The sequence below is a fragment of the Setaria viridis genome, chromosome 5, assembly GCF_005286985.2.
Source record: "Setaria viridis chromosome 5, Setaria_viridis_v4.0, whole genome shotgun sequence".
Classification (NCBI taxonomy): Eukaryota; Viridiplantae; Streptophyta; class Magnoliopsida; order Poales; family Poaceae; genus Setaria; species Setaria viridis.
The window spans coordinates 8,099,377-8,117,057 of NC_048267.2; the positions used below are offsets into that span (position 1 = coordinate 8,099,377).

General features: G+C 43.3%; 2 protein-coding genes across 3 annotated transcripts; both read left to right on the forward strand.

The window, feature by feature from the left end:
* Positions 1–4,548: 4,548 nt before the first annotated feature.
* On the forward strand, positions 4,549–12,718 carry LOC117856181 (geranylgeranyl transferase type-1 subunit beta). Its single transcript, XM_034738605.2, has 19 exons — positions 4,549–4,988; positions 6,150–6,225; positions 6,293–6,351; positions 6,442–6,581; positions 7,116–7,171; positions 7,249–7,325; positions 7,425–7,470; positions 7,635–7,759; positions 7,987–8,054; positions 8,140–8,227; positions 8,333–8,474; positions 9,430–9,580; positions 9,710–9,821; positions 10,960–11,067; positions 11,543–11,596; positions 11,767–11,837; positions 11,961–12,042; positions 12,138–12,234; positions 12,336–12,718. The coding sequence occupies exons 1-19, from the start codon at positions 4,833–4,835 to the stop codon at positions 12,404–12,406; spliced, it is 1,779 nt and encodes a 592-aa protein (XP_034594496.1). The 5' UTR covers positions 4,549–4,832; the 3' UTR covers positions 12,407–12,718.
* Positions 12,719–13,843: 1,125 nt separating this feature from the next.
* On the forward strand, positions 13,844–17,559 carry LOC117855552 (very-long-chain (3R)-3-hydroxyacyl-CoA dehydratase PASTICCINO 2A). Of its 2 annotated transcripts, none has more exons than XM_034737934.2 (9): positions 13,844–14,004; positions 14,121–14,232; positions 15,138–15,156; positions 15,959–16,047; positions 16,368–16,421; positions 16,717–16,797; positions 16,929–17,010; positions 17,097–17,145; positions 17,250–17,559. In XM_034737934.2, the coding sequence occupies exons 1-9, from the start codon at positions 13,934–13,936 to the stop codon at positions 17,323–17,325; spliced, it is 633 nt and encodes a 210-aa protein (XP_034593825.2). In that variant the 5' UTR covers positions 13,844–13,933; the 3' UTR covers positions 17,326–17,559. The 2 variants fall into 2 exon arrangements, with proteins under 2 accessions (XP_034593825.2, XP_034593826.2); XM_034737935.2 differs by having other exon boundaries at positions 16,727–16,797.
* The last annotated feature ends 122 nt before the right edge of the window (positions 17,560–17,681 follow it).

The window sequence follows — 17,681 nt, forward strand, 5'->3', positions numbered from 1 at the left end:
TCGTAATCCACTTCTTCGTCTCGCTCATTCTTAATGATCATTATGTACCATAGAGTGTCCTTATCCCAAAATCTAGTAGGACCCCTCACCATGGCAAATCGTGCTTGAAGGACACCAAATGCTCTCTCCACATCCTTTCTCACCGCTTCTTGAGCTTTTGTAAACTGTACTCTCTTGTTCCCTTGAGGATTGTTATAGCTCTTCACAAAAGTTGCCCAAGTAGGGTAGATCCCATCTATAAGGTAGTATCCCATGGTGTACTTGTTACCATTGATCATGCACTCACAGGTGGTGATGTCCCTAATTTTAGCCTCTGAAATATTGGTGACCTTTGTAAGACATTGATATCATTTAGAGAGCTCGAAAGACCAAAGAAGGTATGTCAAATCCACAAATCTTTAGATGCAACAACTTCAAGGATCATCGTTGGCCCATCCACATGTCCTAAATATTGCCCTTTCCATGCCGTTGGGCAATTCTTCCATCTCCAATGCATACAGTCGATGTAACCAAGCATGTCAGGCTATCCCCTCTTAGTGTTCATAGCCATCAACCTTACAATGTCCTCAATAGTAGGTGGCCTCAAGTACTACTCCCCAAACACCTCAACCACAGCCCGCACAAGTGGTGAAAAGCCTCTACCATGGTGCTCTCTGCAATCCTCACAACTTCATCCATTGAATCAGCTGGAACATCATATGCAAGCATGCGGAATGATCCAAACACCTTTTGTAATGCAGCTGCACCAAGAAGACCTAATGCATTTTGGTTTTTGTTTGAAGTAGTCATCGTGTGCCTTTACACCCTCCACTATGCGTAAGAAAAGGTCTTTCGACATCCTAAACCTCCTTCGAAAGAATTTGACATTGTATACTGGAGGGCCTGGGAAATAATCAGCCACTATGCGCAAATTGCCACTAGATATGTCCCTAAGAACTACCTAGCATCCAGAGACTAAACCTCGACGCTTCCTCTTGCGCCTCTCATGGTCTATGTCGGCAAGCATAAGAATTGCAATGAGGTCATCATTGTCATCATGGTCAGACTCAGATTCGGACTCATATTCATCCTCTTCCTCCCAAAATTGATCTATGAGATCATCATCGTCGGATAACACTATCTTCACAATTCTTTGAAAATTGCAGATCCGAAAATGTCATTAGTTTCAGCAAATTTAAGAATTATAACTTGACAAGGCACTTACTGAACAAAGCACTCAATTATTCAATGGTATATGCAACAGGAAAACATAGTAGGTAAATTGACAATAGGAGTAAATATTTTGTTACTGCCAACAAGTACTGGCTGTCTTTCTCAGGTGATGAGAAGAAGTTATGCATTGAATAAGCAAAACTGAATGGGTGCATGTACTACTCTTAAGCTCAACAGAAATGATGCTCATGGTGGAGATAAACTGAAAGTGCAGTTATGGCTACTTCCATTTCAATCTCACCAAACTGAACCTAGCAGGTACGTTCAACAACTGACCAATAATTTTTGGTTGGGATGTTCAGTTCAGTCACTTCAGTGGCTACAAAGGAAACTAAAGTACTCGTTTCTGCCTGACACAGAGTAGCATGGTTCTACTAAACTTATAGATGGGAAAAAACTGAACAAATAATACATAATTGCTATTGGTCTATTGCTAAGATATATCAGAAGAGATGAGGTGCATTGCAAATAAAATTTATGGACAAATTGCATTCACATTCAGAAGCTCATGCGTTCACAGTTCAAATTCACATATGCTCGTTAATAGAAGTTTTCATCCATACATACAAATGGTACTGAAAAATAGAAGAAAAAGAGAGAGAGAAAAACTACCTTGGGACAAATCAGGGTCGGCTTGTGAGGGGCTCGGCACCAGTGTCGCGTGGGATGGATGAGGAGCTCAAGGCTGGCAGCCCGTGGGGAAGAATCAAGCAACGCTCGAGGCCGGGTTATTGACGGCAAAGGGATGACCGGCAGTGCGTGGGGTAGAAGCGCTCGGGGCCCGACGACAAGTTGCAGCTGCACGACGGGCTGCTCTTGCAGCTGCGCGATGAGCAGCGCTTGCAGCTGGGCGACGTCGTGTCACCGGCAGCGGAGGGAGGACCCCGAGCTCCAACAATGTGTGAGGGCAGAGGGCTATTGGGGTGCGCATGGGGGTGGAATCGATCTGCTGACAAGTAAATTGGATGCGGTGGCAACAGATCCGTTGTTGTAGAGGCCAGAGGGGGCTGGCCGGAGCCCGTGGTGGAGGTTGGAGGCTGGCGGCGCTCGAGGTAGAAGCGAGCGGGGGAAACGAAAATGAAGGTATGCGGGTCAAACTGAAGAAACGACCGAGTAGGGGCCTCCCTACCCACCCGTGGGAGAAGGGGCTGGAGTGGGGGATTTGGGTGTTTTCCTACTCTAGGGACCCGAGTAGAGACCCTGCTGAAGTGGGTTTTTTTGCCCTCGGTCCTTACTTCTTGAGTAGGGGCTTTGTGTAGGATCCTTGCTAGAGTTGCTCTAAGCTTTCGGTTGCGAGGCACTTTGTGGCAAATGATTCGTTCGTTCGCCGTGCTCCAGGCGGGAAAGGCTGCACGAAAGGTCAGGCTCAGTCTGGACTGAAAAAAGTGTTTATTTCGAGCCGAAAATTTATGTCCACATAGCCTCATGGGCATTATCATGTTAAATTTTCGAGCTAGGCTCGAGCTTCCTTTTCTTTTTTTCAAAAAATAAATGGAATTAATTGATTGGGCGGTTTTGAGTTGGCCCGACTTTTTCTTCGAGCTTGATTTTCGTTGACCACGTTCGGCCCGGTAGCTAGCATGGGTAGGCCAAAACCCACCAGGCTCAGGTCAGGTCGGGCTGGGCTCAAAATGCTCGGGTCTAACTAAAACACCAACAAGTCTCCCCACATACTCCGGTATAAAAAGAAATGTATTATAATTCTAGTTAAGAAGCTCGCAATTGCATGGGATTCCAAAGCCTCAGATTACAAAACAAACAAAGGTCTAAGAAAGTACCATGGCGTACTGCGATCAAACAAGTTTAGAAGTCATCTAAACACACCCTTAGACAGGAGAATCAGGGCCTGTTTGGTTATGGTTGCTTATTCATAAGCAACTTAAAAATAAGCAAATAAGTTGCTTATAACCCAAACACTCTTGCTTATAGAGTTGCTTATAAGTTGCTTATGCATAAGCAAATAAGCAAGTGAAGAGCTGCTTATTTTGCTTATGAGGTGCTCTTTACCCCCTACCCTTCCCACTTTTCTCTCTCTCCTCCCACTTTTCTCCTTTCCCCAGATCCCCTTCTCTCTCTCCTTCTCTCCCCCGGCCCGACGCTCCCACCCCGCCGCCGCGCCTGGTGTCTGCCCGCCGGTCCCTCCCCGCCGCCGCCCGCCGCCGCCGCTCGCTCCCGCCCGCCACCCGCCGCCGCTCGTGCCCGCCGCCCGCCGCCCGCCGCCCCTCCTGCCCGCCGCCGCCGCTCCCGCTCGCGCCCGCCGCCGCTCCCGCGCGCACCCGCCGCCGCTGCTCCCACCCGCCGCCGCTCGCGCCCGCCGCCCGCCGCCGCTCCCACCCGCCGCCGCTCCCACCTGCCGCCGCTCGGGCCGAGGAAGACGAGGTTGTGGAGGAGCTCATCACGCGGGATGGTGCCAGGACTTCTCGGCATCCTCGAGGACTCCGGCGGCGACGTCGGTGAAGTACGCCGTGAGCTCGGCGTAGTCGCGGCGCACGAGGAACGGAGGGAAGCGGAAGGTATGGAGGAGCAAGTCCTCGAGCGGCCACGGCTTGATGGCCTTGCTCGCGAGCGGGTGGACGGTGGCGCACCGCCGAACAGGGTGGCGCAGGTGAAGTCGAGCATCTGGCGGTCGTTGTGCTTGTTGAACTCGTCGGAGCCAGACGCCTTGAGGCCGGCTTCGACACGGTCGAACATGGTGGTGAAGGCAGGGGCAAATGTGCCAAGGACTAGGAGCTGGTAATTACTAGGGGTAGAGGGAAATAGGATGACAGGGGCAAATGTGTCAATAGCAGTCTCATTTATTGCAAATAAGCAACCCAAACCAAACACCTAAGACTTATAAATAAGCAACTACAATAAGCAAATAAGCAACTTATAAATAAGCATCCATAACTAAACAGGCCCTGAGTTGTTTTGGTTCAGCTTATTGCCTTCAGCAGCCAACAATCGTGGCCGCCAAGCAGGTCTGCGGTTAGTTTTGCTACTTTAGTAACTAATATTCAAGTGATTAATTCCTCTAAATCGTATGGACCTCGTACACTTTTATTAGACTTTTGTTGTCAACTAGACATACAATGATGCACAATGATGCACCTCTATGCCTCATATGGATCACATATAATCTGAAAATATTTGATGTAGAAAATGAGTCTTTACCGGCAATCTCTTAAAAATACCTGAGGGTGGATTCAACACAAAGGCCGGGCGCGTATTCGATTTTCTGATGAATAAATACGTAGCGTAGGAAAAGACGCTTCCGCTAGTTTGTTTGTGTCCGCTTCAAACTCGAAGCATAATAATCCAAATTATACTCATGTTTGCTTCAAACTCTGAGTGAGTTAGGATTAGGAAGCATGCAAAATTTCCCTGAATTCAACCCAACCCAATTACCACTCAAGTTCGACCGGTGAAGCGGTGAGTTCAAGTCCTAACGAAACAGTTCGCGCACGGCCGGGCGCTGGTCCCCGGTTCTTGGCACCATCGGTCCATCGCGGACCGAGGCAGTCAGGCAGCGGATCCGGCCGCGGCGGCTCCGACTCCAGCGGGGGTCTGGAGAAGCGAGGACGTTGGTCAAACAGGATCTTGGAAGCAGCGCCGGCGGCGGCGGCGACGAGGAGCCGGAGATGGGGATGCGGGATTTTGCGCGCGCGCACCACGTGGCGTTTTTCGATGCCATGGCCACCGAGCTCCCCGACGACTACGCCTCGCAGGAGGTCAACCACCTCACACTCGGTTACTTCGCCGTTGGCGGCCTCTCGCTCCTTCGGGAGCTCGACCGGGTAAGATCCCGCCTGCTCCGCCGCGACGCGCCTTCTATCGTTCCGCTTGAACATTTACGCGAAAGTTTATATGTTTCGTAATTTTATTCTTCCAGTGGATGCGCCTGCTTGCAAAAAATTGGATCTTGATTGTACTTGGTAGGGCGTCCGGCGGTTGTTTTGATCGCAGTTAGTGTAGCTTATATGCAAAATACTCCGTAACATAGATCCAGGCGGCAGCAGATCTGTGCCTTTGGAAATGAGGATATGGCTGTATAACATTCTCCTCCCGAGCAATTAATAATTTTCTTGGAAAGTAGCTTTTAGATGGTAGGCTGGTTAGAAGGTGGTACCTAGGACAAGGAGGTAGAAGAGGAACATCCAAAGCTTGTGACAGAAAGAAAGATGAAAGAATTATAGATCTCTTTGCAATTTTATTAAATGTCATTAAATTGGGACAATGGGTACAAGTAGTATTAAATAAATTAGTTGAAGAATTCATACTGGTAGCACAAGTAGCATTCGTAATGATAAATGTAGGAGGTTGCAAATATGAAGATAGCGATAAATGCAGGAGGTTGCAAGTATGGAGATAGCGGAATACCACTTATATGGACGGATGGATGGCCGGGTGGACTTCTCAATGTTTCCGAAGGCTTCTATGAGTGATGTTATCATCTGACCTGTTAGTTAATTAGTCTATTCGTGGTGGTTATGGCCTTACAAGTTACAAGTGACTGAGACTAGATCACTAGAGGATACTGTTTACCTCTTCTTGACATGTACATGTCAGAACTATGTTCACCGTGATTTGATTCATGGGAAATACATGTTGGACAAATGGAGCCCATGTGATGTTGACTCTATAGCAGCAAAGCGGCGCAAGCCGCGATTGCCCTTAATGCCGATCTTGTAGTCTAAATTTTCCCTGTCTCTGTTTAGGCAGCATCAGTTGCCTGAATGCTTTGTGCAGTTGGTTGCTGCCTATATGGTTACTGACTAAGTCTATCCTAGTCAATTTTGATTGCTTATGTGAAGTATGATAACCTCAGATTCAGCATAGTCAGCTGAAGGAGTGAAATGTAGCCTACAGTACTCTTTCGATACCTTGATTCTTCAGTAAGAAGTAATGTGATAAACTGATTAATTGAGAAGTTGTGTATCTGCTTTTTTTTGCTTTAGGTTAACAAGGATGAAATAGCCAAATGGGTTTTGTCTTTTCAAGTTCATCCTGAGGCACATGGTGATGAGGACAATGGTAAGTTTCCTTGATAATTATTTCCAGCTGCAATATGGTCATTATGTAACAATTCATATGTTTCTAGGGCTGTTTTATGGATTCTGTGGTTCTGGATCAACTAAGTTTCCTTTGCCTAATGTGAAGGTATGGGTGGCAAATGCTTCTAGATTTTCACATTTGTGTTTCGATAGTTTTTTCCCCCAAAAAATATCTTAAAAGCATTCTCTGTTACAGGAACCTTGCCACAGTGGTAGTCATCTTGCAAGCACTTATTCTGCCCTCGCTATCCTGAAGATTGTAGGCTATGATCTAGCAAATATTGATAGCAAGGCACTTCTATCATCTATGAAAAAGCTCCAGCAACCAGATGGAAGGTAGGTAGATTCAGTCTCCCATCTCATGATTACTAGACTTGTACATTGGCCCTGGAAGTATCTATGCTCCAACATCTGCTCACATTATCAAGAGAATAGCTTCACCTACCTACATTCTCTTTTATGATTTTTGTGATGTCCTGCAGTTGGTTCACATCCCTGATTGTATTTGAGGTTCAGGAATATATATGTTTGCTACCTTTTTCATATGCTGCACTCAACTTTTTCTCTGCGCCCTGAAAAAAATAGGTAGGGGGCTAGCCCCCTGCCAATCCGCTCAAAAAAAAAACTTTTTCTCTGCTCCCAATTTATGTTCTCTTGACTCTTATTACTTCACATTAGTTGATGCCACACGACAGAATATTAGGATGCTATGATCTGAGTGATGCATGCATTCTAGGTGGTTCTTGTCTGTGCATATGATCTTGCTTATCAGTGAGCTTTTGATTGGTTGTTAGTCAGCTAGGAGGGCTTCGTTTTATGAACAACATGTCTTGCTTAATACTTGGCTTACTTGACAAGCACCTTTTGTAGCTTCATGCCTATTCATATTGGTGCAGAAACGGACCTGCGCTTTGTGTACTGTGCAGGTGAGGATCACTGCCCTTTGTTCACGTTAGTTTGAATCTTTTTGTTGTAACTTAGCGTATATGATCTGTCTTTTCAGCTGCAATCTGCTCAATGCTAGGTGACTGGACAGGAATGGACAAGTTAAAGGCAAAGGAATACATTCTTAACTGCCAGGTTGATTTTGAAAATGTAAAACGTACCGCATTTTGCATTCAGATAGCAAAGGCCATACATACAGCTGCAATGCCTAATTCTTGTTGCTATCATATGCAGTCATATGATGGAGGCTTTGGCATGGTTCCTGACTCCGAATCTCATGGTAAGGAATTTTCATTTGACCTTTTTTGCTTTACCTACTTTGTTTGTCATTGACATTTGGAAGTTATCATTTGATTATGTGGCAGCTGAGTTTGTTTAATATTTTCTTGCTACTTTGCAATGGATTTTTGGTTCTAATCATTTGTCTTTGCGTTAGTGAGTCAGGTGGAGGAACTTTTTGTGCTGTTGCAGCTCTTCATCTAATGGGCTTTCTGCAAGAAGATTTGGCATCTAACTTACGAGATTCTGCCTCTATTGACATACGCATGCTCCTTGAGTGGTGTCTACAGGTTAAACTTGGGCTCAATCACATCTCTGCAATTATCTGTCAAAAATTGCCCTCTTATCTGATTTATAGCAATATAAGATATTTCTTATCCACTATGTGTAAATATGCCCTTTTTTACCCATGGTGGAGAAAGAAATTGAAAACGAGTAATGGAAAAGAAAGCGATGAAAGGTTAATCGCCTTTACCACTGTTGAACCTTACAAAGTGATTGTGCTATTATTGTGCAGAGACAAGTGACTGATGGAGGATTCCAAGGGAGAAGAAACAAGCCCAGTGATACCTGCTATGCTTTTTGGCAAGTATATTTCACCCATCTGTGTAGTTGCCTGACAAGCAACAAGAACTCTGGCTAACGTTCTTGCTTCCATTTCACTTGACAGGGTTGGTGGTGTACTGAAGATCATTGGCGCTTACCATTTGATTGATCGTTGTGCTCTTCGGGAATTTTTGCTGACCTGCCAGTCACCTGTAATAACCTAAGACCACTTCTGCCAACTATAAGTTGCATTCTCAGATTGGTCAGTTTGCTCTTTTTTTTTTTCCTTACTTGGTCTTTGTTTGATGGCACAACAGTATGGAGGCTTTACAAAATTTCCGCACATTCGGATCCCAGACATCTACCATTCTTACTACGGCCTGGCCGCCCTTGCCTTGTTGGAAGAGGAAGGGCTCGAACCCCTCTGCGTTGAACTGGGGATCCTCTCCGCTGCATTGTAGAAATTTGCATTTCTAGCGAATCTGATTAGTCTATACAGTGTTTTTGAAAGTCAAGTCTTGTAATGTAGTACCATATACAGGCTATACAGCTGAAAGCCGAGGAAGTAATTTACAGATGGAGTAAGTTGGTCTGTTTTTTATCAGTGTGCTTCTTTGGATGGGCAGATCATATAACAATAGTTTTGGGTGTTCTAAAGATATGTGATAGTTTGGCTGTAAAGGAGTGCAATGGACATGCTAACCGAACTGTCATCGTCCCAGTTGGTTGAGCTAATTGTTGACAGTTGAGTTAGCTGAACGGTTTTATTATCACTTGGAAAGCTACACGAATGTTCGATGTTTCTTTTGCATCTGTTTGGCATAACTATATAACTTTCGAGTACTGACGTGAACAGCTTCATGTAGCATAGTTCATCACTACTTTATGTTTCAGTTACACTTGCACTCTTCACTTTTCTTTCAGAATTCCGGTAAAAAAAGAAACATCTGGAGCTCTGGATAAAATTAACTACTGTTTTGATCACAGAATTACCATGACATTGAATATAAAGATTGATGACTGCTCATGGAGGATAATAAAAAAAAGATGTAATTTTTCTTGGAGAGCTGCTGAAAAGAGGAAGAAAATAGAAAGGGCATGTTCATTGCACTGTGTGACAGAGGATTGCTGGTTCACACGGACGGGATTGGCGCGGGCGGCGGGCGGGCAGTTACGCAGCTGCAGCGGCAATAACTCCCCCGCTGCCCACCGGCTCACCTGTCCTCCATCGGCCCCGATCCGATCCCCAATTCAATTCCAAATTCAATCCGATCCGACCAGTGGTTGGCCCGCCGCTGCCAGATCGAATCGAACTCCCCCGTCCGGTCGTCCGTGCAGCTCACCGCCAAGACGCCCAAGCTTATTTTACGCCACCCGTTCTGGTGCGTGCGGCGTGCTACTATAGCGAGGTGAGCACCTGCACCCCTGTCGGAGCAGCCAAGGACATCCCCGTCGCGGCGTCTTGTTCCTCCACTCCTCACTGCGGCTCCGGCGATGGCGGGCGTCGGCTCGGCGCTGCGGCGGCTCTACCTCTCCGTGTACAACTGGGTCGTCTTCTTCGGATGGTCCGTTACCTTACCCCCGCCGCCTGCTCCTGCTGTTCTTGGGGTTCTTGATGGATCTTTCGCGTCTTTGCTTCGTTGGCCGTTTCTTGGTCTGATATGGGGCGTTTCTTGGATCTCGGGGTCTTGCAGGGCGCAGGTGCTGTACTACGCGGTCCTGGCGCTGCGGGAGAGCGGGCACGAGGCCGTCTACGCCGCCGTCGAGCGCCCGCTGCAGTTCGCGCAGACCGCCGCCATCATGGAGGTCTGCATTTTTCTTCCTCCATTTGCATTTAGTGTTGCACTTCAGTTCTTGCTTTGTCACGGTAAAGCTGTAAACTTGGCGCAATTGGGTATTTTTTTTTCAGCTCATTAGTTGTAGTCTGGGTCTACCCATGATTACTGCTGTGAAGTTTGGGTAAGGAACTAAGGATACAGCCATATAGGCAAAATTTTCTTGGGGTTGTAGGCAGAAAGAACTGCAAGTCTGCAAATAAAAAAAACTGATATGTATGTTAAAAGAGATGTTACTTGGGGCTGTAGCAAACCACCGCGGTATTCAACTTCAGTGATTTGGCTTTGATGGACTAGATGAACTCTGTGAAATTTCTTCTAGTACCGTAGTTCAAGATTCAGTGTTCATTTTCATTTAATTATGCACTTCAGTTCTTGATCTGATACAGTAAAGCTATAAACTTGGCGCAATTGTAGATTTTTATTCAGCTCATTAGTTGTAGTCTCTAGTCTGGGTCTACCATGATTACTGCTGTGAAGTTTGGGGTAAGGATACAAGCAAAATTATATTGGGGTTCTAGGCAGAAAGAACTGCAAATCAACAAAATGATATGTATGTTAACAGAGATGTTACTTAGGACCGTAGCAAAATACTGTGGTGATTCATGTTCTGCCATTTGGTTTCGCTGTGCTAGATGAACTCTGTATGAAATTTCTTCTAGTGCCATAGTTCATGATTTAGTGTTCATTTTCATATAATTGTGCGCTTCAGTTCTTGCTCTGACACAGTAAAGCTATAAACTTGGCACAATTGCGAATTTTTGTTCAGCTCATTAGTTGTAGTCAGGGTCTACCCTAGTAGGATTTTACCGCTGCGAAGTTTGGGTAAGGATACAAACAAAATTCTCTTCTTGTGGTTCTGAGCAGAAAGAACTTCAAATCCATCGAACTTTTATGCATACTAACATAGATGTACTCAGGGCTGTAGCAAAATACCGCGGTGATTCCACTTCACTGATATGCTTTTTCTGTGCTAGATGAACTCTGAAATTTCTTCTAGTGCCATAGTTCAATATTCAGTGTTCTTTTTCTTAATTTCTTGCAACATGGAGATTTTGAGGTACTTAACTCTCTATGTTTCTCTTGTTGCAACAATAATGGTGGGACAGATTCTGCACGGCCTTGTAGGGCTGGTGAGGTCTCCAGTCTCTGCAACCCTTCCTCAAATTGGATCCAGGTTGTTCCTGACATGGGGTGTGTTGTGGAGTTTTCCCGAGGTAATGTCCACTAGCAAGTGTTCGTGTTTCTTATATGATGTATCCATTCTGTAGAAATATAAAGACATGTATTATTTCGTTCATGAACTTCACAGCTTCTATTTGTAACTTTGAACAGTAAGTTAGATACCTGTTTCGAAGCATGGCTGTTTTGCTGGGACCTTGAATTATGACATGGTCTATCTAGGTTTGAGAGCATTTGCTAGAAATAGAGAACACATGTACTTGATGATGTTGTGACATTTAGGACAAGTAGTTCGACATTAGCCAATTCTGTAGGTTTTATGTCTGATATAATGGAATGTGTAACTATGAGTGAGCATTGTACTGGTGACTAACCTGATAGAGCTGATATGCAAGCATATTAGAAAACGATCAATAGTGCTCTTATCTTTTGCATCCCTTTTTTCCAATTTTGTTTCATGGAAAGTAAACACCCACTTGGTTTCTTGACAATATGGACCTTGTTTTGCAGACCCAGTCCCACATCCTTGTTTCCACACTGGTCATCAGCTGGTCGATCACTGAGGTACTTATTACTTGACGCGATTCTCCAAAATACTCGCTCGAAATTCCTATAACTCACAACTCAAAATGAAGTGCTTAAGCACATGATGCTAAAACCTAAATAGTAGCATCTTATTTTCACCATTTTCTGCATTTCAAAGTAACCTTATGAGAAACTGTTGTTTACTGCAGATCATCAGATACTCCTTCTTTGGGATGAAGGAGGCATTTGGATCTGCACCTTCATGGCTCCTGTGGCTTAGGTTAGTACTTCTCCTTCAGAAAAGGCATCTCACAATTCGCTCCAAATTTAGAGAGGAGTTTTATCAATACCTTTTTCCTTCAAAAGTGTTTCGTTTCATTTTTGTGGCACTGATTGCTTGCAGGTACAGCACCTTTATGCTCCTGTATCCTACTGGTATCTCTAGTGAAGTAGGCCTCATATACACCGCATTGCCTTACATGCAGGTAATGGAAACAACTAAAAAATGAACAGCTCCATATTCATCATCTTATAACCATCTCTCTTAACTGTTTCTTTTTTATGGGTGACTAATTTTCAGGCGACAGAGAAATACAGCTTTAGGATGCCTAACAAGTGGAATTTCTCGTACGATTATCTCTACACATCTATTCTTGCCCTCGTGATCTACATTCCAGGTAACCCTTCCCTCCTCAATTGCTGCCCGTTTTGATACCAACACTCAGAAGCAATTAGGGTCTTACAAGAAAGCATATTGTTTCACTTTGGATGGCTGCAGGAAGCCCGCACATGTTCGGCTACATGCTCTCGCAGCGCAAGAAGGCCCTGTCGAAGGCCAAGACTGCGTGATGCTGCTCAAGAGCTTTGTAGAAGGGCTCGTGTGATGTCAGAATGTGCCTAATGGCTCGAGTTTCCAACTCTTTCGGTAGAAGTTAGTGATTGGGGGGGGGGGGGGGGGGGGGGGGGGGGGGGGGGGGGGAGGGGGATTGTTGGAATGGAACTTCGCCATGAATTGCCTGATCAGTACGTGTTGTCCCAATGATGTATCAGCTGTTGCATGCTTAAATTATTGTTGATCCAAAATCGCCCATAACAGGGTGAATTTCCATGTGATTTGGTGCCTATGTTTGGATTAATGCTTATCCCTCATATATCTTGCTAGATGTGCTGTTGTACTGTGTTGCTCGGATTTGGACAACAATACATGATTGGTTGTCCAGTGTCCACGAACTTTTTCCTTCTTGTGCCAGTAGTATCACTGCCTTTTCAGTAAACATTTTTATGTCTTGAGACGGTGACACTTGAATGGATATGAGGGGGTGTTCGGAAACACCCTGCTAAATTTTAGCAAATGTCACATCGAATGTTAATTTAGCAGATGTCACATCGGATGTTTGATACTAATTAGTAGTATTAAATATAGTCTAATTACAAAAATAATTGCATCTAATTCGCGAGACGAATCTATTAAGCCTAATTAGTTTAGGATTTGACAATGTGGTGCTACAGTAACCATTTGCTAATGATGGATTAATTAGCCTTAATAGATTCGTCTCGCGAATTAGACTTCATCTGTGCAATTAGTTTTGTAATTAGCTCATGTTTAGTTCTCCTAATTAGCATCCGAACATCCGATTAACCCTGCTAAAGTTTAGCACCTCGTATCAAACACCTTCTGAATTGCACTTGCATTAACACTAAGGCCTCAGACCACCTCTTCTACGCTTCTACTCCTCATACCACCGTTCTGCAGCGGCCGCGTCAGCGGAAGCGCCGCCCTAATGCAGTAATGCCCAGGAATCGGTCGACAACGACAGGTATGTAGGCCTTGCTGCGCAAATCTCTGATCGCCGCTGCTTCAGCTACGATCGTCTGTATGTATCCATTGCCATTGCTTGAGCTCTCTGATCACCAACCTAGCATCTGTGTGTTTTACCTCTCTTATGCATGGCATTGTCCGCAGAGCTTCTACTGTTCATTGTGGCAGGCTAACCTCTGAAGTCTGAACTGAGAATGCGTTCTAAATCGAGTTGCTGGATGACAAAAAAACATCCTTATTTAGGACGTGACCACTGATGTCAACAGGGTCTTAGTGCAAGGACACTGCCACATGCTTTTCAACTGATTCTTCCTGGCTTGGCATCTATGCACGTTTTATTTTATTTCAGAATACAGGATAACCACCCGCTATTCGGAAGAATTTTGCTAGTCACATGTTTGGATTTAGCAGGGGTGGTGGCTGGTGATCAGTAGCAGCAAACATAATTGCCACTTGCTGATAGTTATTTGAAGCATGTAATTCATGTATGTTATTAGTTCACAGCCACCACAATAAAGCCATGGCCATCTGAGCGTCTTCCTCCCTGCAACTCTTCAATGGCGGAAAGCAGGTCAGCGGCTCAGCGGCTCTACCTCTCCGTGTACAACTGGGTTAGCTTCTTCGGATGGTCAGTTGCTCCTCTGCTTGTTCAAGCTCCAAATCTGTTTTTCGCTTCTTGCATTTTGATTGGTGGCAGGTCTGTTGGATTGGACATGGGCCTCTTGTTGGATTTGAATTTTACAGGGCGCAGGTGCTATACTATGCAACCTTGGCACTGTTAGGCGGTGGGCATGAGACTGTCTATGCTGCTGTCAAGCTGCCGCTGCTGTTCTCACAAACTGCAATGCTAACAGAGGTAAATCATAGTGTAGTCATATAATTTATCCAACACCTTGATGCGATCCTAGATAAGGTGACAAGTAAAATCTAGAATTTGAAACTCTGCCGTCATTGACATAAAAACCCACACAGATTTGGTAAACAGATTCAGTAATTTTTAGTCTTAATTAAAAAAAATTGTATCAAGCTTACCAATATGGTACCAGCCATCTTTAGCACATGGTCGATGTAACATGTTTGAAATATGTGCTAGTGCAGGGTAACACTTGGACAGATATATTCCAACGACAAACTTCTTTGTATAGTATAGTATAGTATAGTATAGTATACTGCTATGACGACCCAACAATAAACATATGTATTCTTCCAACAGGCGCACATAAAAAATGGATTTAAACACTAAATATTAAACACAGACCAGATCCAAGAAAAGCCCTCTATAAGGCTTACTGGATCAATTACATACTTTGGTACTGCAAGATTGCCCAACTGAGTGGTCATTGGAATGTATTTGTTTCAATCATTACCAAGCACCGGGACATATTTTCGGGAAAGGAAATATTGCAGTTAATATGTGAAAAAAAATGACCAAGCATGAGTTGGTAAAACAGGTGCACAAATTTTTTGTACGGGACGAAGATATTCAATAGTATCCGTAGAATCTATGTGTGTATTTATGCCAATATTCGGAGAACAATTCCCATTGAAGCATTTTATCCATTTCTTTACTAACAATAAAAAGAGAGGGTTTCTATCAATCTTTCAACTTCATTGTTATCTTTTATACTTTTGTGGCCCTAGAAACTTTGTAGAGTTCCTTGAAGCCTTCTAATTATGGATTATCTCAGTTTTTTATATTTGTTTGCACATGTGTACTAAATAATTTGTGTTTGACTGGTGATGGTGTCGCTGGTAGTACAGATTCTTCATTCTATTCTAGGTAAGAGGCTTTTCCTTTTCTCCCATTTATGTCTTTTTTTCACTATCCTTTGTTAATCTTAATTGTGGTTATTTCGTGCAATCTTTATTAACTGGCTTTCTGTATGAACATAGCGCCTCTAAAAGAAATTCTGCGTGAAAGTATATCATCAATGGAAAATAAGTTGGCCAGACATAAGTCGGGATATAAAAAAACATAAATTTAAATATAATGTAAAAACATAACTTAGAACTCGTTACTGCATGTATTTAATTGTTTTTAACCTTTTCCTTCATAAAGAAAGAGGCATAAATAGATCTTTTTTATTGAGTCTTGAAAGCCATGCACCTTTGTTTCAAAAAAAAACATGCACCTGGCGCTTGGTGAAAAAAGTTAGTAGCTAGGAAATACTTCAGTCCTATGATGTACCATATTCTTTAAAAAATAACATTTTATGTATTTTATTTAATAATAAGCCACCTAGAACTAATATTTAAATATTAGATAAAAAAGTAAAATAAATAAATATTTTGCATAGCAGTTGGTCCATATACTAGATTCGTTCATATGTAAAGAGATCCTTTCAAATGCTGCACAACAAAAAGTTGTGAGTGCATAAACTGTTATTGCTTTTTCTCGATAGCTTATACTTTCGATCTATGCTCTAATATATGATACAAGGAGCAGCTTAAATTTTGAACACATCTATGGCAAGTATTAAATTTCAGAAATTGCCATGTCAGTTTCAATTATGTTTAAAAACAATATTTCTTTCCTCTTAACTCTTGTATTTATTCTGCAATGATACATGAACTGCTCAAAGGGTTTGTGAGATCTCCAGTCATTGCAACTTCTACCCAAGTTTGTGCAAGAACCTTAGTTACCTGGGCCATCGTGTGGACCTATCCTGAGGTATCATCGGCTCATCATTAGCTCTTGATCTTTTCAAATTCCATAAACATTAGACAAGTTGGATTTGAAAGGACGTGCTGAATAAAGGAAACATAGTTATTTGGTCAACTTCTAAACTAGTAAACTGTCAATTATGTTTAACTTCTAATCATAGGACAACCGCCGGTAGACATCACAAGTGCATCTTAGAAAAATATAAGATAATGCTATTTTTTCTTCATTTAACTTATTGTTTGTTGTACCCCCAGTTTCTAAGTAAAGACTTATTTGGTTAGTTTCTCAGTAATAATGTGTTGTCAATGTGCATGTTTGTCTTGCAGACACATTCTCACATCCTCATTACTTCCTTGGCCTTAAGCTGGTCCATCACTGAGGTACATACTACTTGCAACAAATGTTAAGCATAACTTCGTACACTCCTTTGACCCCTGTGTCAATTAATCAAGTGTCCAAGTGGGGCTCTAGTTCTCCCGTTATTCCCTCCCAAAAAAGAAAGAAATGTTCATCATATCACCTACTGTTACCCTTAGTTCGTTCCCGAAAGTAAAATTAAAGAGGTCGTGAAGTTTCTTATGATGATCTGTTTTTTGAAGAAATCCTCATGATGATCTTGGTGTAAGAAATTGGTATTTTCTTCATTTTAGAGTATAGTTTATAGAAATTTGCTAGTTGAATGCAGGTCATCAGATATTCATTCTTTGGTTTGAGGGAGGCATTTGGAATTACACCTTTCTGGCTCCTATGGCTCAGGTAGGTACAGGTTCCGAATCCATCCCACTATTACACTGAAAACTTCAGAGAAACTGATTTCCTTTTGTTTCTGCAAATTTGTCTTTGACGTGGATTGCATCTTGTTATTTTCAATTCCCATCTTGTTAAAGGTACACCACTTTCACGGTGCTCTACCCTATTGGGCTTATCAGCGAGGTTGGCTTAATCTTCACTGCCATGCCTCACATGAAGGTAAACTTTGAGTACCTAAAGGAAACCAGGAGCCCATGTTGCTCATCTGGCAACGAGGTTGACTTACTTTGGCAACAACTTTACAGGGAAGTCTACTATTAATATGGGTTCCTTTAACCTTTCTCTACATTCCAGGTACCCTGCCTCACTATTTCCGACATCCATTCTGTGATCTTCATTTTAGCAAAGTAGGATCTGACATGGCACTGTTGTTTCATTTTTTTTTTGTTTGCTCTCAGGATTCCCCTACATGTACTGTTACATGCTCTCCCAGCGGAAGAAGGCCTTGTCGAAGGCGAAAACCGCATAACCTAGCTAACACTACTCCGCACGAGCTTCGCCAGCCCCACAATAACCAGTGTATCTCGAGGATGCACTCAACACCTCATGTTAGTTCTTCTGAAAAAGAGGAACCTTATGGACCGTAGAGTGTTAGAATATTAAGAGCATGGCTGTATCAAGGAATATCAATTAGCTTTTCCATTGTTAAACAGAAATAAAATCATAAAAGGGGACACTGCTTCTAAAAAGCTTTTGAATTAGGCCTAATTTTCCTTTTGTTTCTTTAAAAAAATATACCTCAATAGAAAGAAGCAAGAGAGGATACAGTCACCATTCGTTTTAGGCAAACTAGACATGCAGTGGCTACTCACTCACCTGGAAAGTAAAAA

Bases quoted from the DNA above. Each gene is read 5' to 3' on its own strand.
- LOC117856181 (XM_034738605.2), top strand. From the start codon at position 4,833: ATGGGGATGCGGGATTTTGCGCGCGCGCACCACGTGGCGTTTTTCGAT. The intron at 6,582-7,115 runs GTAGGTAGATTC...CACCTTTTGTAG, and splicing joins CTCCAGCAACCAGATGGAAG to CTTCATGCCTATTCATATTG. The intron at 8,055-8,139 runs GCAAGTATATTT...TTCACTTGACAG, and splicing joins GATACCTGCTATGCTTTTTG to GGTTGGTGGTGTACTGAAGA.
- LOC117855552 (XM_034737934.2), top strand. From the start codon at position 13,934: ATGGCGGAAAGCAGGTCAGCGGCTCAGCGGCTCTACCTCTCCGTGTAC. The intron at 14,005-14,120 runs GTCAGTTGCTCC...TGAATTTTACAG, and splicing joins TGGGTTAGCTTCTTCGGATG to GGCGCAGGTGCTATACTATG. The intron at 16,422-16,716 runs GTACATACTACT...GAAATTTGCTAG, and splicing joins TAAGCTGGTCCATCACTGAG to TTGAATGCAGGTCATCAGAT.